The sequence below is a fragment of the Cryptomeria japonica genome, chromosome 7 (genome assembly GCF_030272615.1).
Source record: "Cryptomeria japonica chromosome 7, Sugi_1.0, whole genome shotgun sequence".
NCBI classification, from domain to species: Eukaryota; Viridiplantae; Streptophyta; class Pinopsida; order Cupressales; family Cupressaceae; genus Cryptomeria; species Cryptomeria japonica.
The window spans coordinates 853,576,439-853,601,550 of record NC_081411.1 but is presented as its reverse complement, the minus strand read 5'-3'; the positions used below and the strand labels follow the sequence as shown (position 1 = coordinate 853,601,550).

Sequence of the window (25,112 nt, the reverse complement as noted above, 5' to 3'; positions counted from 1 at the left end):
ACAAGCCTAGGCAATTTCTCTTTCTCCACTTTCCTAGGCAGGTCGCCAAATAGGCTAGATCTCATCGCGAAAACAAATTCCACCTCATCATCATCAGTTTCAAAGCTATTAGACCAAGAATGCAAAGGGATTTTCTTAGTTTTCTTCCAGGAAGTAGATGCCTCCTTATTCGACACTTCATCCTCTCAATTTGTAGACATATCAGAATAATGAACCATAACATTATGGGAATACTCAATTTAGTTTTTGATAGACAAGAATTTATATTATGTGTCTCCTAAATAATTACAGCCTATGGAGAAAATTCGGACGATTCAAAATTGACGACACATTCTTAACCTGGAATTTGTGGTTGTAGATTTTAAGGTAAAATCCAGCCGTGCCGCCGACTGTTTACATGGATCAAGGTAGAAACCCACTTGAGCAAGCAATCATGGCCGCCAACAAAAGACCAAAAAAATGTCACATCAGTCTGAGGAATCTGAACTTTGGCATGGCTGGCCCGCAGAAGACACAAAATAAACACTTCATGTTCTGTTTACATCATGGCTGAAATCAAACACATGCTCAACGAATAATACATAGGAACGATAACATAATTATAATAAACAGATTTTAATTTGAAACCTATACTGCGATTGGTTCAAACACTATAGTTTGTGGAAGATGATTCACATGTTCAACAATGTTCAACAATAGATAACTGTTGAATTAATGCAATTTAAATTTTATTATTACAAATGTATGAATCAAATCTGTATGAATTACAAATGATATATATGAAATTTCTGAAGCTAAGACTGAAGGGACGGAGAGAAAACTCTTGGTTAGCCTTACATGCACAACATGCAAAACATTCAACGTCTAGTGTTGTGATTACGGTGCAAACTATGATCTCACCATAAATCACAGAGCAAACAGAAGTTATGCGCTAACAATAATAAATAGAAAAACCCACATTGTTATCACGCACAGGCACATGAGCAGCTCTTCAAACACCTTCACTCTAATTTTTCTATGCATTTCTCATTACTGAACATGAGCTCCTTAAGCCAACACAGAGAAAAGAATTGCGTCTGAATTCAACACAGCCCGCAACGAATTGGACGCCTCCTATTCTTAATAGGCAACACATAGGCACAACGATCTGCATTTTGCTCTGATACCATATGAAGAGCAACTACTGATAAATTAAACCATCTTTGCAGATTAATAAAAACAAAGAAATTAATACGATCGGAGTACATCTCAACATGGCTTTATAAAGCCAAAATTCCTTGTATAACTACTTAAGGAATAACTACTCAACTGAAAAAAAATAAAAAAATAAACCTATATTTAGACGATAGGTTATTATTGTGGGGAACCCCACTTTAATTGCATGATGTATCACACCGAGAATTTTGTTGCTGTCATCGAAAATGTTGCTGCTGTCACCGGGAAACATGTTTTCGGAAATTCCACATACACTACGGCGGATCCTCCTTTCATTAATGGATTTGTCCAGCAAGCCGAAAAGGTTAAGATAGGCATGTCAAATACTGTGATAATGGCTTCAAACCACAAGCCGTCCACTTTGCCAGTGCAAAAAAAATCTAATTGGGCAAGTGTGGCCACAGACGGTTGCAATTGATGATAATTATAAGTTCATGAAAGCGTTCAAAGAATGACTTAAATCATACATATTAAGCTTATATTTTTACGTTTAAAAGTGTTTAACATTCAGAATTGACTGACATTTTTTAGACTTAATAAGTTGTTCAAGTGTTGGGGAGAAAGAACACAAGACAACAAAATGCCAGAGATATAATAACAGATAATCAATTTATATCATTACCAAAACAGATTTTAAAACAGTTTAGAAAATGCCAAAGCTGCCAGTGCTCTCTTGACATTACAAAAACATTCATTATTCACCAAGTATTACAGTTTCTGCTCTGTTTTTAAAACAGATCCTTTCACAGCAAAAACCAACAGACGATTCTAGAATGCGTGCATTAAAGTCTAACCCTCTAGATGCATCAAAAACGGAGAAGAAGAAGACTCGAGAAGGATGAGTGAATGCGGTGGTTGGAGTAGCTAGGTTACGGAGGCAGGGGAGATTACTAGAGTCCAGCTGGAGTCCACGTACGCCAACACTCCCCCTTAATCTTCACTGCCATATATGTCTACAATACCAATTCCTTCTCTGAGGTGTTCAAAAACATTCTTTGCAAGTGGCTTTGTGAAAATATCTGCTAGTTGTTCATTGGACCTGCAAAACTGAAGATATATGTCACCATTGTTCACCAATTCTCGAATAAAATGATATCTTGTATCAATATGCTTGCTCCGTTTATGAAAGACATGATTTTTAGATAAGGCAATTGCAGAATTATTATCACAACAGATTTTAGTAGGTTCTTCTTGTTGATGCCCCAAATCTGAAAGTACTCTCCTCATCCATACTGCTTGGCAAGCTGCTGATGTGGCTGCAACATACTCTGCTTCAGCTGATGAGAGGGTGACAATTGGTTGTTTCTTTGATGCCCAAGAGATAGCACCGGAACCAAGATGAAAGATATACCCAGAAGTGCTTTTTCTATCATCCATGCTACCTCCCCAATCACTATCTGTATATCCAATCAGTTTGTAGTCATCTGAAGTTGTATATAAAATCCCAAAACTCTTTGTTCCAGCTATATACCTTAAAATTCTTTTTCCAGTTTTCCAATGTGATTCTTTTGGTTTATCCATGAATCTATAAATAAGACTAACCCCATACATAATATCCGGTCTTGTGGCGGTTAGATACATGAGGTTGCCGACTAATCTTTTGAATAAGGTTGCATCAACACTAGGACTTTTGTCATCCTTGCTAAGTTTTAAACCAAAAGCAATGGGTGTAGGTGCTGGATTCACATTTGTCATCTTAAATCTCTTCATCAAATCATTAGCATACTTGCTTTGACATATGAAAATGCCTTGATCAGTTTGACTTACCTCCATGCCAAGAAAGTATCTCATGAGCCCCAAATCAGTCATATCAAATTCCTTTTTCATGGCTGCCTTGAATGAGTCAATGGACATATTACCTGTGAATATCAAATCATCTACATACAAACAAACTATCAAGATTTCCTTTTTATCATTCTCTTTGACATACAAAGTTGGTTCATTGCCACACTTGCCAAAACCATTGTTCACAAAATAAGAATCTATCCTGCTGTACCAAGCTCTAGGAGCTTGCTTCAAACCATATAGGGCCTTTTTCAGTTTGTATACCTTATGTTCTCGTCCCAAAATTTCATAACTAGGTGGCTGATTTACATACACTTCTTCTTCTAAAATACCATTCAAGAATGTTGATTTAACGTCCATTTGGAAAACTTTCCATTTGTTTTGAGCTACTACAGATAAGACCATTCTTATTGTATCCAATCTTGCCACGGGTGCAAATGTTTCATTGTAGTCTATGCCCAGTTGTTGTGCAAAGCCTTTAGCCACTAGTCTTGCCTTGTGTTTCTCTACTTTTCCATCAGCATTATACTTTGTTTTGTAAACCCACTTAACTCCAATCACATCCTTGTCTTTAGGAAGCTCAACTAGATCCCAAGTTTGATTCTTTTCAATGGATTGGATTTCTTCATCTATGGCTGCAATCCATTTGTCATCTTTAACAGCATCTTCAAAGTAAATTGGATCAGCTTGTATCAGGAATGCAAAATTAGTGCATATATCATCATTTTCAGCCTCTTGGATTTCATCATAAATCTCCCTTAGACTACGTGTCTTCTTTGAAGTGTTTATGGATCTTGATCTTAGTGATGCAAGGGTTGGATTAGAAGATTCACTACTATTATTACTTGCTGGTGTTGTAGCATTTGGAGTGCTAGGTGCTCTAGAAGGTGTTGTAGGTACATTTGCTTGTATAGTAGGATACTCAGCTTGAGTTTCATTCTCTTCATTCTCTTGTGGAACACTAGCTAGAGTTGTAGTTGTTTTGTCTATGCTGCCATCGCATGCTTCATCTTCAACAAACTCAACATCACGGCTTATAATCAACTTCTTTGTGATAGGATTGTACAAATCAACTTCTTTGTGATAGGATTGTACAACTTATATGCCTTAGATTGTTCACTATATCCCACAAATATGCACTTCTCTCCTCTATCATCTAGTTTCTTTCTCAACTCTTGAGGTATCAAGGAGTATGCCACACAACCAAAAACTCTTAAATGTGATATGTTATGCTTCCTTTTGCTCCAGGCTTCTTCTGGTGTTTTATTTATCACTGCTTTTGTTGGACACCTATTTAATATGTATATCGAGCATGCAACCGCTTCCGCCCAATACTCATTTGGTAGATGTTTTTCTTTTATCATACTTCGTGCCATTTCCATAATTGTTCTATTCTTTCTCTCAGCTACTCCATTTTGTTGAGGAGTATACCTTGCTGTAAATTGTTTATTTATGCATTTTCTTTGCAAAAATTCTGAAAATCAGTTGATATGTACTCTCCACCTTGATCAGTTCTCAATGTTTTAATATAGTATCCACTTTCTTTCTCAACTTTTGCCTTGAACTCCTTAAAAACAACAAATACATCTGATTTATATTTCAAGAAATAAACCCATACTTTTCTGCTGAAATCATCAATGAATGTCAAAAAATAAAGCTTTCCACTTATGGAAGGTGTTTGCATAGGTCCACAAAGGTCTGAATGTACTATCTCAAGTGGATGTTTTGCCCTATAAGACTCTCCAACTGGAAATTGTTTTCTATATTGCTTTGCCAATATACAACTCTCACATGTGGTCTTAAGTGGCTCTATTGGTGGCAGCCCATATACCATTTTCTTCTTGTATAACAGTTGTAACCTTTTGAAGTTTAAATGCCCAAGCCTTAAATGCCATAACAAAGTTTCATTTTTATATGAGGGTTTGAAAGCTAATTCAGCAACCTTTTGTAATCCTTGTGGCTCTACAAATAGTTCACTTTGAATTCTTAATGGAAACATCCAGTTTTTTGTCATTTCTACTTTTGCAATCAGCCTATTGCTTGGTTTCTTGTCTAGAATCACACATTCACCATTTTCAAAGTATATTCTATATCCTTTTTGCACTAGTTGTCCAATGCTTATGAGGTTGTGTTGCAATCCAGGAACATAATATACATCAGAAATATGCTTCTCTTCACCTTTCTTAGTTCTTATGTTAATTGACCCTTTGCCCATGACTGAAACTCGTTGATCATTTCCCAATTTTACTTCTGATTTTACTGAGTCATCCATTGTTGCAAACATCTCCTTATTACAACTCATATGATTACTACAACCGCTATCTAGGAACCATACTTCATTGGAACTCTCTTGTGCTACATTGCATGTTATCAATATGGTGTCTTGCTCACTAATGTGTGTCTGGTTTTCATTTGTAAAGTGTGCCTTTTGCTTGTTCATATCATATTGTTTTTTTCTACATTCAGATGCAAAATGCCCAAATTTATTGCAATAATAACATTGGATGTTTGATTTATCATACCTTTCTCCTTGATGATGGCTATGAGAATGACTGCTCCCCCTTCCTCTTGTTGGTGTAGAGTGGGCATGTGGGCTCGATGTTGGTCTTCTACTTTCAAATTGTGTATTTTCTCTTCCTCCCCTTGGTGTAAAATGTCCTCTAGCTCTGCTGTGATTTGATCTCCCTCTTGTTTTGCCAAAAGAAAGTTGAGTCTTGAATGCATTTTCCAATGATGATGTCCCTGATCGATTTATTCTTTGCTCATGCACTAAGAGTGACCCCATTAATTCATCTACTGATAGTTGAGAAAGATCTTTGGCCTCTTGAATGGCTATTACAACTGCATCAAACTTGCCAGGCAGACTTCTAAGTATTTTCTCTACAATCTTTTGATCTTCAATAGTGTCTCCATAGGACCTTAGCTGATTTACTATTGACATTGCATGAGTGAAAAATGAATCTATTGAATCTGAGTCCTTCATTTGTAGATTTTCAAAATCCCTTCTAAGTATTTGTAATTTTGCCATTATTACCTTGCCTGTGCCTTGGTATGCTGTTTGCAAACTGTCCCATGCTTGCTTTGATCTTGTGGCAGCTGCAACCTTTGGAAAGATTGATTCCTCCATTGCTTGTTGAATGAAAAACAGTGCCTTTGCATCTTTCTTCTTGTTTTCCTCTAGCAAGTCTTTCTCAACTTGTGTAAGTGCTTGATATGCTTGTTGATTTGCTGGTTTAGGGAACCCATTTTCAACAAAGTTCCAAATGCCCTGGGAGCAGAATAAAGTTTTCATTTTAATACTCCAATAGTCATAATTTTTGCCATTAAAAATTGGAATCTGTGGTTGTAAAATACTTCCACTTGTTCCTGCCATAATTTTTCAGAATAAAACTTTGCCTTTGCTTTTCTTTGTTTTTCTTTGTCTTCTTGCTATAGCACAAAAGATTTTTCAGCAGTCACCTACTCCAGTTCAGGGTTCTGCACTCTTCAACAATCCATAAACCTTGCTCTGATTTCCCTGCTCTGATTTCCCTGCTCTGATACCACTTTGTTGGGGAGAAAGAACACAAGACAACAAAATGCCAGAGATATAATAACAGATAATCAATTTATATCATTACCAAAACAGATTTTAAAACAGTTTAGAAAATGCCAAAGCTGCCAGTGCTCTCTTGACATTACAAAAACATTCATTATTCACCAAGTATTACAATTTCTGCTCTGTTTTTAAAACATAGCTTTTCACAGCAAAAACCAACAGACGATTCTAGAATGCGTGCATTAAAGTCTAACCCTCTAGATGCATCAAAAATGGAGAAGAAGAAGACTCGAGAAGGATGAGTGAATGCGGTGGTTGGAGTAGCTAGGTTACGGAGGTAGGGGAGATTACTAGAGTCCAGCTGGAGTCCACGTACGCCAACATCAAGATGTGTGATCACACTAGAAATACATTTCTAGGCTTAAAAGTGTTAAACATTCAGAATTGACAAACATTCTGCAGACTTAATATATTACTTAATGTGTATGATTTAAAACTGGCTACTCCCAAAAACTCAATGAATTGTTGCCAACAGCCTAGACTCGAATCTCCGTGTCTTGCTAGATCCATTCGAGATCAAGGCCATTGAAAAAGTATTTGCCATCATTTATTACAATAATTGTAGAGGCTTGGTAAGTATTAAGATTAACATGCGCAATTGCATAAATAATGGAGTCCATGAATTCAGGGTTGAAGTGATTCTCTGTATTGCCTGTCATCCTTAGTTATGCTTCTCCAAACTGCGCGAATTCGGCTTCTTCCCCAAATTTGAAAACAACAGAGAGTACTCTGCAAAGGAAGAGAGCATCAAACATATATTTTGCAGATTTAGAAAGAAAACATGTTTCAAAGACAATTACAAAGACAAACTCATAAGTGGATGTTTGATGCTGAGGACTAAACTGTAGAGTGAAAGTTAAAGTTTGGCTACAATCCTCGAATCAAGGAAAGAATAACATATACATTATTAAGACTATATTTTATAATTGAACATATGATCTTCTTAGATTTGGAAAATTTTCTCTAGCAGTGCAAAATTACAAATACAAACGTCAAATCTCTTCTGCGATCACGATTCTAACTTGCAGTGTAAGGGAAGGAATCAAACAAATTGACCAAAACATGTGGGTGTACATATGGTGGAATTTTGACAGGCTTCCTCTGATCCTCCTTTCGCTTTCCCATTTATAGCTAGCCAATTGTGTTGATTCTGCTGTAGTTCACTTTGACGAGGTCGCATACAGAATGACATTGCTCACATTGCTCACTCTGAACACATGCCCCATAATTCATCGAAATTCATCATTGAAATGCTCTGTTTTCTAAATCTACACCACAAATCAAGCAAGAAGCTCAACATACCTGTCATTACGTTTCTGCAGAAATTGTTGAAGGGATAAATTCCTCGCTATTGGGAGTTCTGCGTAACAAATTCGATCCCTCATTAATATACTATATGATTGTTTACATTCCAAAATGACCCAAATTTGAGAAGAGAACTTTCTGGGATTTAATGTCTCAACGACATGGCTTTGCTTTCCCCTTTCTATGAATTCTTTCGAGTTTGAAACACTTTTTCTCAGACCATTTAAAGTAGTGGTGGAAGGCAGAGCCTCTCCTTTAGCGGTGACCAGCATCATTATACCACTTTGAATTCAGAACAAGTATAACAGGCCAAGTATTTGTCCGCCCTTTGCTGTACACAATAGGCGGGGGAGATCAAATTATTTCCGGAAAACTCTTAGGCGCATGAGAGCCGTGGTTTTGTGGGGAATAGCTTAAAACACACACATTAAGTTTACATTTATAGGTTTAAAAGTGTTAAACATCAACTGATATTTTTTAGGCTTAATATGTTGCTTAATGTATGCAGACATATTAAGAATACATTTCTAGGCTTAAAAGTGTTAAACACCTAGAGTTGATTAACATTCTCTAGGCTTAATATGTTGCTAGTGTGTATGGTTTAAAATTGACCGTTTTGTAGAAGTTGTCGAAAGGTTTCTTCCCCATTAGAGAGATTTCAAGGGCACCATTTACAACCCCAATGACCTGGAATTAGACTCTCGATAGGTCGGAGCAGTGAATATGAACATGAACACTAATATGATGGAGGAAAGATATCATGAAATGGCTATGTTCTTGTAAATAATAATAGGGAAAGGGTAAAAACCTAATAATATTAGTTATTCTATGAGGGTGGTCTCAACATGCCATCAATCTAATCGTTATACATGCCAATCGTTGCTAGATATAAAGGTTGTGATTTATCTTAGTTTAATGGTCTAAAAGTAATCTTGTATGGGATAGCCTTTAGTTGTCATCTAAGATAACGGTACAAAAGAGGGTAACAATATTAATTCCAAAAAATTTATCTTTGTGTTTAGATAAAGAGACAAGTATCATTAATGATATTAATATCAAGTATAGTCATAGTATCAATAGTGATATAGACATGTCATTGTCCGAAGTTTGATGCTACTACTAGCACTACCGATGTCTTAACATTTCAAGCACCACAAGACATGTCACAAGAAAAAAAATATATAACAAAGATAAATATTTCAAGATATTATTATATTTTTTTAAGATCAATATTTTTTATCGTGATAATAAGGATAAACATTTTTGTTGTGATAATATTTTCTTAGGGGAAATATGTAATGTAATTTATTTCTTAAATTAATTTTTTTTTCATATTGTGAAAAAATATATGACAATCAATGAAACTAAAGAAATGGTCAAAAAATTTAAAAATAGCGTGTTTAAGTGAACACTTGACAATCACAACTGGGGATAACTTTAAGAACCCCCCTCGGGCAAAAGTGTAAAGTCCTAGCGAATCCAACATTATTTTTTGGGGGAAAATTTCATATTGATGGCGAAATGTTTTTCAAAATAGGAAAAAAAAATCAATTTATATAATTCATTACCGTGGGGGAAAATATATAATGTGTGAGGCAAATGTTTTGCGTTTAAAGGAAAAAATATGTGTATGGGCGAAAAGTTTTACTCTGAAGGAAAAAATATTTAATTGTATTGGCGAATTTTATTTACCGTTTGAAAATTGTTTAATTTTATTGGCTAATTTTTCATTATTTATGAAAAAATAAATATTTTATTGGCGATTTCATTGCCATTTTCGTTATCTATTAATAGCCACTTTTCAAGAGTTGTGACTCATCATGTGGGCCAATGCCAAATTTATGCAACATCCATCAATTTAAAATTTTATATATATTATTTAAGACCGTTCGATGATCGTAGATCAATAGCTGAAGTTTTATTTCAGCCCAATTTTTTGAAGGAAACATAGTTGTCCAGAAAATCTTTGGAATGGAGGCACGTATCAAATCTTAACCTCACGCCTTAACCTTGACCATCGATTACAACTGGTTAGTAGGTTGCGTGGATGGTCGATAATGTTGCATGGTCCTAATTGACATTTATTAATGTCTTGTCACTGACATTATCTAATTGCGATCCACTCAGCACGCATGACTTCCAATTTGGTAGTGACACTGACAATATTAGCAAGCACACTCGTGCATTTATGGGAAATATTTATAGAGAGATATGAAAGATTTAAAAAAAATTAAAGCACAAAGGAATTAAGAGGGTTAGAGAAGGAATTGCACGATGGTATCGATAAGCACGACCACATCGATAATGTTGCACGGTCCTAATCGACATTTATTAATGTCTTGTCATTGACATTCTCTAACTGTGATCCACTCAGCACGCACAACTTCCAATTTGGTAGTGGCACCCTACCAACAATATTACCGATTTCGCACACTCGTGCATTTATGGGAAAGATTTATAGAGAGATACGAAAGATTTAAAAAAAATTAAAGCACAAAGGAATTAAGAGGGTTAGAGAAGGAATTGCTATTTATAAACGATCTATGCTTCTTTGTTCTTCAATTCACCTTTGAAATTCTGCCTTTGGTTTAGGTCTTTAGGCTGTATAATTTGATATTTAGATTTCTGAAGATGGATACTCCTATCCGATTGAGAAACACATCTGAGGACCAGAAGGCCTTTTTGGGCTTGGTCAAAGACACAACCCTCACATCAGTTTGTAAGGAGGTTGGGGTTTTTACAAACAAGGCTGTGAGGATGGTGTTGGGCAGAGATTTTTTGCGAAATGTTGATAGATACCGAGTTAACACAAACATTACGTCTTGGTTTTTAGCGTCTCTTCTAGACCTCGGAGGAGACAATGTGGATATGCTGATGCTGTTAAGGAAGATCTTCGAAGAAGAATTCCCAGGGGATGACGTTCAAGTTGTTGTCTTTGCAGAAATAGTGGTGGGGATCCCTTGGGCAAGTGATTTACACAAGCTTCTCCAACCAGGCCGAAATGTGGCCAAGCAACCTTTTATTTTGAACCTGAATGCTGAGCAGTTGACGCGACATAGGAAATAGGCACGGATTGGTAGGGATTTACTTCGGAAATGGTTTCTCTTGGATGAATTTCCAAACTATGGATGACTTGATGATTTCTCAGAGCTTATCCTCTCTAGAGAATTCTAGCTACTTAGACATAGGGGAAGATCCTTAGGGTTACCCATGAAGGGTATCCGTTTTTTGTTTTGTTTTTTGGATACGATCATACCACTGGTCCACTGCCAGTGCCCTAGTAGTTTTATTTTTTGGCTAGTTCCTTACAACCTCCCTCATTTTGGCTTTAAAGTTTTGGAGGGACTCCGACAATCGACTATTGTAAATTTGTGGAATATATTAATGAAAATTTTGCAACTTCGAGTTCATTTCAGTTTGACTTTTATGGATTTAAAAATTGCTTTCAGTCTCATTCTTTTGCGCTTAGCAAATTCTAGTTTGTGAATGAAATGGCCAAAATCGTGCCACTGTGTGTAATAATTTATGGGCAAAATTGAAATTACAATGCAGTACCAAGTTAGTAATTTGTGAATCTGAAAATGAACCAAACAAATGTATGTGTGCGATTTTCTGAATCGTGAATAAAATGAATTTACAATACAGAAGCAAGCACTCAGTTAATAATTAAGAGTTAGTTGAGTAGTAATAATTTCATAAAAGAAATACATGACGACTGGAAAATATGGTGGTTGGGAAAAGTAAGAGTGAAAATGGATACGCCCATTCTTCTAAGGGCCACGCAAAGGCAAATGGCCTTCATTGGCAAGATTGCAAACAAGAGACTAGTCTCAACTTTGAGAACAAACCATCATCTTGTCCTGCAGACAATCAAGATGATTCTGGGAGAATAGTTTCTTCAAGCCTACCATAGGTATAGGGTAGACTTGAAGAATTTTTTCCTGGGCTAGATGAGGAGTTGAGAGCCTTCATGGCTAGGGCATAGTCCAATGGTGTATATTATTTATTTTAATTAATTATCAAAACAGACTATGATTGGAAATGTTTTATAACTTATAAAACATTATAAACCATAACCTTAATCAATATATTATTTTATAATCTTTCAGATTTTTAAAATACTTAATAATTACATTGAATAAGAAAAATGAACAAAATTTGATGAACAGAGGATCATGATGATCGCAGATCGACGACGTAAGCTCCATTTCGGGCCGAAGTTGTGAGGGTTAAAATTTTTTGCAACCGTCCTCTTGATCAAAAGATTTGATGTTATCTATAGAAAATTGGCAGAGGTTATCCCTAGAAATGGATTGGTGTACGACCCAGATTTTTTGGAGGAAGAGATCAAGATGGTGGTAGCAGGATATTGGTGACGATCTTTTCACAAAAGGAAAATGGCAGAGTTTTTTAGAATCAAGTGTGCATGTAAGGAAGAGAAGGGGTGGGATGAGTCACTAGAGGAGTAGATTAATTGGTTGTTCAACAAAGCTAACGACATAGAAAAAGAGATAGTGGTTATCATTTTGGGCTCCGATTTATGGAGCAGAGGCCATGTGTATGACAGATTGGTGATGGAAAAACTATTTGAACCAATCGTGCAGGTTTTGGGCTACCCGATCCCAACCAACGAGATTGTCCGGAGGATGGTGAGAGAAGACCTTATGCAGGAGGTTATGACTGCACTGGACTACATAGAGGTGGCTCCAGAATCGAGCTGTGTGATGGGGTATTTCCAGTTGAATGCAGAGGGGAAGAAGAAGAAGATGAGGAAGGCTTGGAGTCTGTTCAAAGTTGGGATAATAAAGGAATACAACACGAGTAAATTTGTAGATTACATGAAGGAGAATGCTGATGTTATGGAATAAGAGATAGTTGATAGGGTGATAGAGATTGGGAATGAGATTTATTACCTGTATAACTAAGATCTCTTAGTCTTCCATGTAATGTTTTCTCTATTTATTGATAGAAAGGGTACCACCCCCTAGGCAGAACTTGTTTAAAAATAAAAAATAAAAAATAAAAAATAATTTTTTTTTAAATTTTAATTTTATAATTATTAATTAAATAAAAAAATTAGTTCTAATTTTTATTAATTGTTATATTCTCAAAAGCATTATAACTATGAAAAAAATTAGGAATATAGTAAGAATGCTGATGTTATGGCATAAGAGATAGCTGATAGGGTGATAGAGACTGAGAATGGGATTGCTTACCTGTATAACTGAGATCTCTTAGTCTTCTATGTAATGTTTTCTCTGTTTATTAATAGAAAGGGTACTGCCCCCCTAGGCAAAACTTGTTTAAAAATAAAAAATAAAAAATAAAAAATAAAAAAAAATAATTATTAAAATTTTAATTTTATATTATTAATTAAATGAAAAATTTAGTCCTAATTTTTATTAATTGTTATATTCTCAAAAGCATTATAACTATGAAAAGAATTAGGAATATAGTAAGATTATACTTAGAAGTATTAAAAAATTAAAATAAATAAATAATTTAAGCATTACTAATAAATATCACTAAAATATGAATAATAGATATAACAATTTATATTAGGGTTCATTTTTCTTGGATATTTTTTTATTATCTAATATTAGTTGCACTTGTAATTACTATGAATCAAAACTGAAACCAACATCACTTAGAAAAAATATAATCTTTAGGATTATAATTTTGGTTTAATAATTGTTAGTGTTATGTTATAGTTATAGTTGGGGTTTAATTAAGATTAGATTTAATGTTGAATAAGGATAAATATTCAGTTAGGGTTAGGGTTAGAGTTAGGGATAAGATTCTTCAATATGTATTAATCTTGTTTAAACTACTGTCTCCCATATAAGAACATGCTAAACTTTAGACGAAGAAAATTATATATTGTAGTAATATGCATCAAAACAAATTATAGCTAATAGTTCTTGTTTCATATAATTTTCAAACAATAGGGTGAACCTTTTATTATGAATTTTGATTAAAAAATTCATAATTTTTTAAAAACAAAATCTGTTTATACTAACATAATCTAAATATGATAATATGATAAAGCTTCTTATATATTTTGAATATTAAAATGTAAGAGATGATGAAATACTCCATGCAATATTTTCTATTCAACAAATTTCAAGAATATAACTAAATAAATAATGTGCATCAATCTACTAAGTAATAATGTAAAAATGATTGGATACAACAAGATTGACTCCAGGATTATATTTAAGAATATTTGACCTTTAATTTTTTTTTTGATCGATAATTGGCCGAAGCCTGAATAGCTTTTGACTGGAGCTATGAACCAATGGGGACACAGTAGGGGGCCCCATCCCCTTTACATATCTTTGAATTATTATTATTATTATTATTATGTTTGATTAGATTGACCCCAAGACCTTCCCCATCCTATGGAAGGCCAAGAGTCACAACTTAGAATTCCACTTCAGATGTCCCTATTGGGAATTGAACTTGGGTCTCCACAGTGAGAACCCAGTGTTTTAACCAGTTAAGCTCAACCCCTTGGACAAATATTTGACCTTTAATTAGTTTAATATATTTGATTTAAATATGCTAAACATAAATCATTTTCTAATTATCTATCAAGTAATAATGTAAAAGGGATTTCATGCAACAAGATCTTTATAAATTACTAATCTCCAATCTTACTATAAAATTGTCACAAAATAGTTGAAAATCTAAGGCTTGACACAAGCTATACATAAAATAAGTTTATTGCAAAGGCTTTACTATTTATGCTCTTCAAAATAGATATCTCTCGGCGTATTTTACATAGATTTATTTGAATCTAGGTATACTAGTTATATATTATAATAGAAATTATTAAATGTTGAATGTGAACACTGATATAAAATTATAGTTAAACATTTCTCAATATATAATTAATTGTTAAACATTTATATTGTTAAACATGGTTATTTATATATGATTCTTCTGAAAGAGGGACACGTGTCACCGTTTTCACATGAAATAAAGTCTATGGCCCATGGGACGATGAAGTGTTAGGTGACGTGCCCCCCAAATAGGCAAAAATCCTATTGATAATGGGACCCACGATAACTGACAACAAATATCGTCGTCCGTTGGATGAGCACAAATCAATGACGTTAGGTGTATTTCGGGCCGAATGTGAGAATGATAAACATTTTTTGCAAACTTCCACCGGAAATTAGACATGTCATTGAACGTTGTCCTACCATAAATGATAAACATTTAATTAAGTATAGTTAAATTCTAAATTTGTAATTGTATACTTAATTAAGTGTAATAAGCTCTATTCCAGACAAAAGTTGTAAAAAATTAAAAAAGTGTTAAAAAAAATTCTGGAAAAGTGACACGTGTGACGTGTCAGACTGTCAGTCCTTAGAATTTAGAAAGAATCAATGAATTCTTCGCCCTACGGCTGCGAATAGTTATTAGTAACAATTTATAAAATTACAACATGATTCTACAAATTTTACCTGCTAGGTTTTGAACTTTTGACTTTTGAGGGTTTTGAAAAAGGGACTCGTATTGGTATTTCGATTCTTGGACAAACCAGTAAATCTAGGAAGATTCAGAAATGGCTACTAGATTGAGGAATGCAACAGAGTCTGTCTGTGCCAGTTTACTCAATAGAATCATATTACATATGTATGTAAATAAAAGTTCATAAACCATCAAATAACCATAAATATGCATCTTATCATTGTTTTTTTGAATCAAAACTATTAAACAATCACAATAACATTGACAAAACTAATAAGAACAACAATTCAATCATTTGAAATCATGCAAAAACAAAAAAATCACTTACTTCTATGTATAAAATAGTCATAGAAGCCCAGACAAAGTTGCAGTGGGGTCTTCAACGACCTCAAAAACTTCTTTTGAGGTCGTTGGGCAACTAAAAGTATATGTCCCAGTACAGTGTACACGATCTTTTTAGAACCCCGTACGAGCTGTTAGGCCCAAAAATGTTTGCAGACCAATGTTAATGCTTCCGGTACCCCATACACGCTTTAAACTTATAAATACCCCGTATGTGTTGTTAGGCCTAAAAAGTGTTTAGTAGACCAGCGAACTTATAGTCTCAGTACCTTGTACGTTCTTTTTGTAGTAAAGAAAATATGAAGGGAAAGGGAGGGAGGGAGAGGGAGAGGGTCATGGAGAGGGAGAGGGGGAGGGAGAAAGAGGGAGAGGGGGAGAGGGAGAGAGAAAGAGAGGGAGGGTGATGAGGAGAGAGGGAGAGAGAGGGAGAGGGAGGGAGAGAGAGAATGGAAAAGGGGGAGAGAGAGGGTGGAAAAGGGAGGGAGGGAGAGGGGGAGATAGAGGTAGAGGGGGAGAGAGGGAGAGAGAGGGGGGAGAGAGGGAGATAGGGAGAGAAGGGGGGAGAGAGGGAGATAGAGGGGGGGAGGGGGAGAGAGAGAGAGAGAGAGAGAGAGAGAGAGAGAGAGAGAGAGAGAGAGAGAGAGAGAGAGAGAGAGAGAGAGAGAGAGAGAGAGAGAGGGAGGGAGAGAGAGGGTGGAAAAGGAGAGAGAGAGAGAGAGAGAGAGAGAGAGAGAGAGAGAGAGAGTAAAGTTTAATTATCATTAATAAAATATCTATACACACATCTTTAAAAAACTCTTATTTATTTGACATGACTGCAAAATGTGAGAATATTTATTTGACGTGACTACAAAAATGTAAGAATATGGAAGAGAGAGAGAGAGAGAGAGAGAGAGAGAGAGAGAGAGAGAGAGAGAGAGAGAGAGAGAGAGTAGGGAGAGAGAATGAGTGAGGAGGGAGGGAAGAAGAGAGAGAGGGATGGGGTATGGAGGAAGAGAGAGAGGGGGAGCATGTTGGTTTGTTATTCTTTTAAGTAGTATTGGTATAGCTTATAATATTGTAATAATGGTTCATCTTTCCACCTTAGGATACCGTATGACCCTTAAAGACGTCATATGCTCCTAAAGGGTCATGTGGTGTTATGTGGGGTCATACAATGTCCTATGACCCCTTAGGTGTCGTTATGGGTCATGTAATGTGTCCTTAGGGGTCATATTATGTCCTATCACCCTTTAAGACACCTTATGACCCCTTAAGACACCATATGGTGTTCTAAGGGGTCATATGGTGTCATATGAACCCTTAGGACACTGTATCACCCCTTAGGTGTCGAATTTTGTAAGCAGTATTGGTATTGCTTTTTATATTATAATAATGGTTCATCTTGCCACCTCGGGACATCGTATGATCCCTTAGGACATCATATTCTCCTAAAGGGTCATGTTGTGTTATGTGGGGTCTAGAGAGAGAGAGAGAGAGAGAGAGAAAGAGAAAGAGAAAGAGAGAGAGAGAGAGAGAGAGAGAGAGAGAGAGAGAGAGAGAGAGAGAGAAAAGGGAGGGAGGGAGATGGGGGGAGAGGAAGACATGTCACATGATGTCATTAGGGGTCATGTGGGGTCCTAATTGAGCCACACATGTGTTACAATACCATATGACCCCTTAAGACACCATTTTACCCCTTGAGATTTCATACATGGCCCGAAGAGGTCATTAGGTGTTATGTGGGGTCCTAAGAGAGAGTGTGAGAGAGAGCGGAATACAATATAGTACAATAAGATATCAAAAGACAAGCCCGTACGCAATTTTTATAGTATAGTCTTAAAAATACTCCGTACGCGTTGTTTATAGTATAGGGAGCCCATACGCGATTTTGACTGTTTAAGCTTGTGAATAGGCCTAGATGACAAATTTGTGGGTTGAAAGTTTGATTTCCCTCTTTTTTGACGTGTTTTGTTTTATCAACTTGGTTTCTCGACTTTGTCATCATCAGGTTTACACTTCATCAAGTGGGTATTTCTAAAATTGCCACCATATTTTCACCCATCTTCTAAGCTTTCTAACCATATAATTTGTTTTAAATTTGAACAACAATAACATATTATTATTGAATTTCTTTTACTAGTGTCTCCATAGTTCTCAAAGACATACATGTACCATTTTTTTAATAACTTTTAATCTACTTATCCAAATTTTAAAAACTTTATATATTATTGTAGTTCACTTGATTATTTATAATTTAAAAAAAAAATTGTATTTTCGATTGTTTTGGTGCAAGTTATTCTTTGCGTACGGATAGGTACCAGATTTTCAGGATGTGCTCAATTGGAAAAATCATAAAAAAAAATACCCAACAAAAAATTACAAAAAAATACACAACTGCTAGTGCCCACTCTTAAGTATCTTTTTGCCAAAGGATTTGTCAAAATACTAAATCTAACTATTAATTTAGTATCCAATTAATCTTATCCAATTTTGAAAAAAATTAGTAGTTTGGAAACTAGATTTAGAGTACTACAATCTTTTTTCTTTGAGTATCTTCATATCTTGAGTGGATGACTCTCAACTTTCTCCTCCAAGTTCAGATTTACCTGATTTCAGAAAAAAAGTGTCCACTTATACCCCCATTTTTGCACACCATCTTGGTGCACTTACCCCTATAATTCCCTTGATTTCCTCTTGATTTGCACTGATTAGAAATGTGGCCAAATCTATTGCATGCATAGTTACATCTAACATTCCTTCTATTTGAAAAGTTATTTGACATACTTTTGCATTCACTTGATTTATGCCCATACTTATTGCAATTGAAACACTGACTGGAGAATGATGGACCATTTTGATTCACTTTACTTCTGGATTGACTAGATTTATGAATAAATTTATTGCAAATAAAACAATTTCCATTGAATTTTTGAGAATTAGGTTGCCTTACTAGAGACCTTTTAGCTTTGTTCTTCTGATGTTTTGACTTAGGATTGCTTTGACCAGATCCAAAGCTTTCACCTTTCTCAAATCCGAGACCTCGCTTGTCATCTTCACTCTTTTGACTCTGCAGTAGCACATCAAGTTTATTTGAGCTAATCTTGAACTTTTCCTTGTACTCATTTGCAGTAGCAAGTTCATCCCTAAGGATGGCAATTTGCCTTTCAAGCTCTTCCTCATTGTTTTTGGATTGATGCAGTTCAAGCTTCAGCTGGTTGATTTCACAATTAAGTCTGTTGTATTCATCAGATCTATCTTTCAGGGACTAATTAAGATTCTCTTCATTCTTCTTCCTTCCCTCAATCTCCTTGGTCAACCCCATCACTATGGATTCCATCTCACACTTCAGGACAACATCGTCTTTTGCAAGCTTCTCATATTCTTCTGTCTTCTCCTTCGAGGCTTCACTCAACTGATCATCATCTATGCTTTGGCTTTCTTTCTACTTTAGCTGATCACATAGTTCCTTTTTCTTTTCCCTAGACTTGTTTAGTTGCTCTTTTAATGTTTGAATGAAATTCTCAACATCCTTAAGATTAGCTTTCAATTTCTAGACTTCAGCTTTGGACTGATCAAGATCATCAAGTGCGACTAGAATATGTTGTTGAAGACCACTGTAATCCATTGAATCACCTTCCTAGATCCCCCTCAAGCTGTTAGACTTCTTCCGAGGAACTAGGCTCTGATAGAAATTGTTGGAATCAAGGAACACTGAGAGGGGAGGGTGAATCCGTGTTCTGCAAACTTTAACTTTATTAATTTGTTTATTCAACCACTTAATACATTGAACCGAAAGAAAGATGTAAGAACACAAATCAATCAACCACAACACCATAATACAAAGATTTTATACGTGGAAAACCCGGTTGATGGAAAAACCATGGTGGGGATGAGACCCACAAGATGAGTATACTCAAATATAAAGTTTTATAATGAGAATGCACATGCATTCAGGCACACTATCTAGAGCTCACTTCTTAAGAAAGAGAGGCTCGCTGCCTACAAATAAATTATGATAGATCACTAAAGTACATGAACTAAATAATAGCATCTACAAATGCCTGATCATAGTTCCAGTTAAGCACATTTTACAAACATTTCCATACTCTGCCTTACACTACTTTGTTCCACTATTATGCAATAATTTGGAGCACAAATCTCTAACCTGCGCACATGAAGTTGTGCACAATCGATCACCAACACCTTTCACATACCCACCAATATCCAAAATGATCATAACAATTGATCTTATATATTCGCAACAAGAAATTAATTCAACCGCATGTCGGCTCAAGAAAACTTAACATATAATGAAACGTTTACACACTGTCGGCCAAATCTAATCTCAAATACTAGTGCGGACCAAAATAATTGATCACATTACCAAAACTACTAGACAAAACACTTGGACCGCAAAATCAATCACCAAATCATTCTGCATAATCCGCATAAGGATTATCTATGCAAGTTGGTTGTTCTGCACTGCTAAGCCAAAAACTGGTACACAAAAGCTTCTAACACGCACAACAATTATCATTGGAGGCTAAAACTCTGGAATAAGGTAATCCAGACATCCAAAAACCTTCCTTGAAATCCATAACACAAGTTATCAATCCGAAAAGAAATATCGATCAAAATACTAAACTCTACCGGATGCTCTCTAGGCTTGCTCTCTAGGCTTGCCGAACTTGAACCAATATTCAATTTGACTTCTAGTATGAGAAAATCACATAGTGTAGATGGAATTACTGACTTGGGTTGCCATCAATGACAACACCGGATGACCTGTGCAATGTCTCTTGCCAACACATATGACCCTGCCTTTATAAGTAGGCTCATCTTCATTGTATGATTTATCCAATTGATCATATTTTGTATCTTGATAGGAATACAATTTGTTCTTATCAATCCTTTGTCTCTCTTGTTTGTTCTATTCATTGCGCTCTATATCTTGGTTGTTTTTGACAAATTCTCACACATATTTATAATAATGGATCATAATGGAGGGACTAAAAGGTGTCAAAGTCAGCTCAAATATATAGGGAACATATTATGTATCCATTGAACAAGCAATTATAGGATTTATTATCAATGATGATAATTGTAATATCTTTAACACATGTTGGAGCAATTTAGTGGACACTAGTGGTAGTTGTGGAGATTTTTCAAGGTAAGGGAAACTATTATCTTTAACACATGATGCTAGAGAACATTGTTATGTATAAAATAAGTCTCTATGCATTACATAAATGAAAAAATAAATCCATATTTTTAGTTGTACAAAATGTTATGTACCTCATAAAGAATTAATAATTTACATGTAAGGGCACATTGTTGAGCTTGAGCTTCGTAGAATATTTATTCTTTAATTTTATTTGAACATAATAGTCATAATCATCTCATTCAATTGTACACACTTATTTTTAAAGTTTTTAAATATTGTATGTAAACAAACCAATCAAAATTATTATTCTAAGTTGTTTATAAAGTTTCAATCCCATTATTATAAACTTGATGAGATTATACATTCTTATCTTTTACAAGATAATATATTTAATTATACTTTGAATTTATTTAATTAAAACATTGTAAGAATACTGTCAAATTTAGTTTTAATTCAATATTTAGCTTGTCATTAGCTTGTAAAGTTTTTTTAAAAATCTATACTCAATCTTGATAAAACTGTTGTGTCCCTCATTATAATAATTTCAATAAAATAATGTGAATGAAGTAAAAACACAATGCAAATACAAAGTATGACTACTTTGATTGCCTCTTGGGAAGGGGCTTGATTTGAACAAGTTATAATTTTTCATTGTTATACAAAACAAGACCAAAATCTCCCAATCCAATGAAATCATAAAAACTAAAGTAAATATCTTAATTATATCTATCTAAAAAACACCTATTACAACTTCAAGATTTGAATTTCTAATTACTATTCTTTTGAAAACTTATACCACAAATTCAAATACATTTTTAATAGAATGCACCAAGACATCATTATGCTTTATACATCATTAATACATATAATAGATATTTGGTACATTCTAGGATTGAATAGCCATTCCTTATGTGATAAGATTTTATTTTTTTACCCCACTTTTTAGAAGGTAAATGAACAATTTACTAGATTAAAAATATAGATATTTTGAATATCAAAAGAGTTTTGAATAAGTTGATTTTTAATTGATAATCTATTAGAAAGATTGTTGTTTTAGCAACGACTATCCAACTCCTAGAATGCATCAAGACATCACTATCTTTTATTATAAATACATTATAATAGATGTTTGATACATTATAAGACTAGATAGCCATTCCCTAGTAATATGTGTAGTAATATGTGTTGTTTAGAAGGAACAATTAACTGCATTAAAAACATAGATATTTTGAATCAGTGGAGTTTTTTTTTACTTGATTTGTAGCGACTTATGATGGGTGCATTAGTCTAGGTCGTCATCGTCATCTTCAGGGTGAGGAATATCGTGGTCCAAGGGCTGGGCCATGCGCCAGTGCCCATCAGCGCCCGGGACCATGCCCTTGTTCTTCTCAATCCACCATGAGGGAGGGACCAAGTATTCATCCTTCAGCCAATCCACCCACTTGTTCACCAGAGCAATATCTCGATCCACCACCAGCTTAAAATCTTCCTTCCCCTGCGTGCCCGCCGCAGCATGCAAATACGCCTCCAGATTATGCCAACAAACGGCATCCCCAAAACCTTTAAGGAATGGCGACTGGCGAGTATCAATTCGAATCTCCACGCCAACATCCACATACCCAACCATGGGACACAGAGGGACCAAATCAGGGGAATTCGTAACGCGCAGTATTTTAAGCTCAGGAAGCAATTTCTCCACGCTCTGCTTGAATTCAGAGTTCCCCACCCTTGGGCTGGCGAAGCCAATCACAGTCACAGGAATCGAAGATTCTCCCTCTTTAGATCTATTCAACCCGTTTATAACGATATCAAATGCGCAGAGCGTTGCGAGAGCAGCCCCCAGGCTATGGCCAGTTAAAGTGATACTCAAATCATGTGGGTCATCTTTATAGAGCTCCACCAAGCGCTTCACTTCCCGCAAAACCTGTTCCCTTGCGCTCCTCTTATTGAAGGGCGACTTGGGATCTGCCAACGTATAGATTTCATACCACCCTTGCTGAACCTTGGCTGCCCCCCTTCTCACCAGCTTCTCAACGTCCCTCTCGTCCAGTTCTGTTCTCTCCTCCGGAAGGAGACTCGAAATCGGGACTTGCCCGGAATTGAAATCCTCCGCCCACTCCAATGCCTGGACCGTTCCTCTCCACGCAACCGTTATATCTCGCCGCCCGTACAGATTCGCACCGGCGTCCGTAGTTCGGGCCACGTAGCCCATCCAGTTGGACTCGGAGCTCCAGGCTTCGCGCGACAAGGGCTTTATAACCATGGCCCCCGGTCCGTCCATTTTTGATGTGGCGTATAGGAAACGTGAGACGTCGTAGCCACAGGTGGACTTTAAGCCCAGTCGGTCGAAGAATCTGCTCTTGCCGTACCTGCTGCTGCCCGCGTATTTTGAGTGGCGATTGTCGTTGAAGGCATCGTAGGTCGCCTGCGCATGGTCTCCGTAGAGGAGTATGTTCTTACGGAGGTCTAAATCGAGGGGGTCTAATAGACCTTCCCAATTGTTGCTGCCCTGCAATGATCTCCACCTCGTTGCTATGTTTCCCAAATCCATGCCCATTGCGTATCTCCTTCTGGGTGAGTAAAGATGGAATGAAATTGAAGAGTGTTTTAATGGTTTTTTATGGAATCAAGAGTCGTAACAAATGTTTTATACGCCAACACAGCTACCAAATAGAGGAGCTGAGCTGCCCAATCAACCTTGGAATTCCAAACCCCGTTTAGTTTGATACGATGGATCGAACGAATGGGCAGGTACTATAATAGGAAATGACACAGGCTGCGAAATTATTTGATAGTTGTTCAGGTAATATGATAGGAAACGACACAGGCTGCGAAATTATTTGATAGTTGTTCCGTGAAGAATTTCTTAAAGTATCAAAAGGATAACCGGCCTGAGTTCTTGGATCGTATCGAAAAGTTTCGTATGGACGTAACAGGAAACTTGTCGAAAGTATAAAGAATACTTCTATTCTCCCACGGCTGCTTGAACATGTTAGAATAACTCGTTGACGAAGGGAAAATAGGTAAGAAAGCAACCTACCTGATCAAAATTTATAGAAGAAGCAACATCAATAAAGAGTTCATGAGACTAAATGGTCTATGGGACTGATATCACCATCATTAGTTTATCTTATTAGCATATCTTCAGATTCTTTTTGGGTCTATGGGATTGAGATCATCATTATTAATTTATCTTTAGATTCTTTTTCATGTTAGATCTTCTACCATTAATTTTGACTAGAAGGTTGGCTGTTTGGTTAACTCTTTCTTCTTCAAATAACTGTTACATGTTGTCAACCTTCAAACTATCTTTGTACTGAGTACATATATCCTTATAAATCATGCACTACATGATGAAGTACCATTTTGTTTCGAACGCCCTCTTATTGGAGGACTTATTGATTATTTCGTTTGTTTGGGATGGTTTCAGTTCCAATTTCTAGATCCCATAGATTAGCTGGTCTACTGAATGCCAATAAATACTTTCATTTCATGCACCTACTATTCTTCATACAAAATAGCCATCATATCAACAAAAGACATATATAGAGGTCAATATCTTGTGGAGGTCAAACATTCTCATTACATAGTTGAGGACTAACTCACATCATCTCCAATATGAAATGGGGAAGTGGAAAAGGCCAAAAGAACACTGAGAAGATAGGGTTTGTATCTTGTGCACAATAAGGATTGTGGAAACTAAAAGACACTTTATTCTAGATTGCAAAGCATACAATTGCATTAGAGTCACCTACATAAATAATTTAATAGTGGCTTATTTTCAAGATCTATTTAATGAAGATTGGGTGGAGAGAATGGGAGAGCTCATTATTAAGCTAAATTGTAGAAGGTTGACACTTCACAATGATAAAACAACAAAGCCTAATGCCCCATAGGTTTGTCTTGGCCTCGTGGATAATAAAAATCTTCTATTCTATTCTATCATAATTCGAAAATATATCAAAGTGTGATTTTTTTATATTTTTCATACAAAATTGTAAATACAATGGTTATTTTTAAAATTTGATTTTATTATTTTTCATTACAACAAAATTTTAGTTACAGTGTCTTTTCTATCATTTTTTGTCATCATTGTTGAATAATGTATGGAGCTCACATTTTCAAAAAAATGTCATTTTTATTGTTATCATTTATTTTAATTTGAGTCTTCAAAAAATAGTCTCAAACAATTTTGACCCATACTCTACAACTTGCAAATGATCAAAATTCAAATATGAATTA

General features: G+C 35.6%; 1 protein-coding gene across 1 annotated transcript; it reads right to left on the bottom strand.

Moving 5' to 3' along the window:
• Positions 1-21,776: 21,776 nt before the first annotated feature.
• Positions 21,777-23,773, bottom strand: LOC131028919 (phospholipase A1-II 1). The gene has a single exon (XM_057959293.2). The coding sequence runs from the start codon at positions 23,425-23,427 to the stop codon at positions 22,153-22,155; it is 1,275 nt and encodes a 424-aa protein (XP_057815276.2). The 5' UTR covers positions 23,428-23,773; the 3' UTR covers positions 21,777-22,152.
• Positions 23,774-25,112: the final 1,339 nt, after the last annotated feature.

Excerpts from the sequence above, each read along its gene's own strand:
- LOC131028919 (XM_057959293.2), bottom strand. The coding sequence starts at position 23,427 with ATGGGCATGGATTTGGGAAACATAGCAACGAGGTGGAGATCATTGCAG.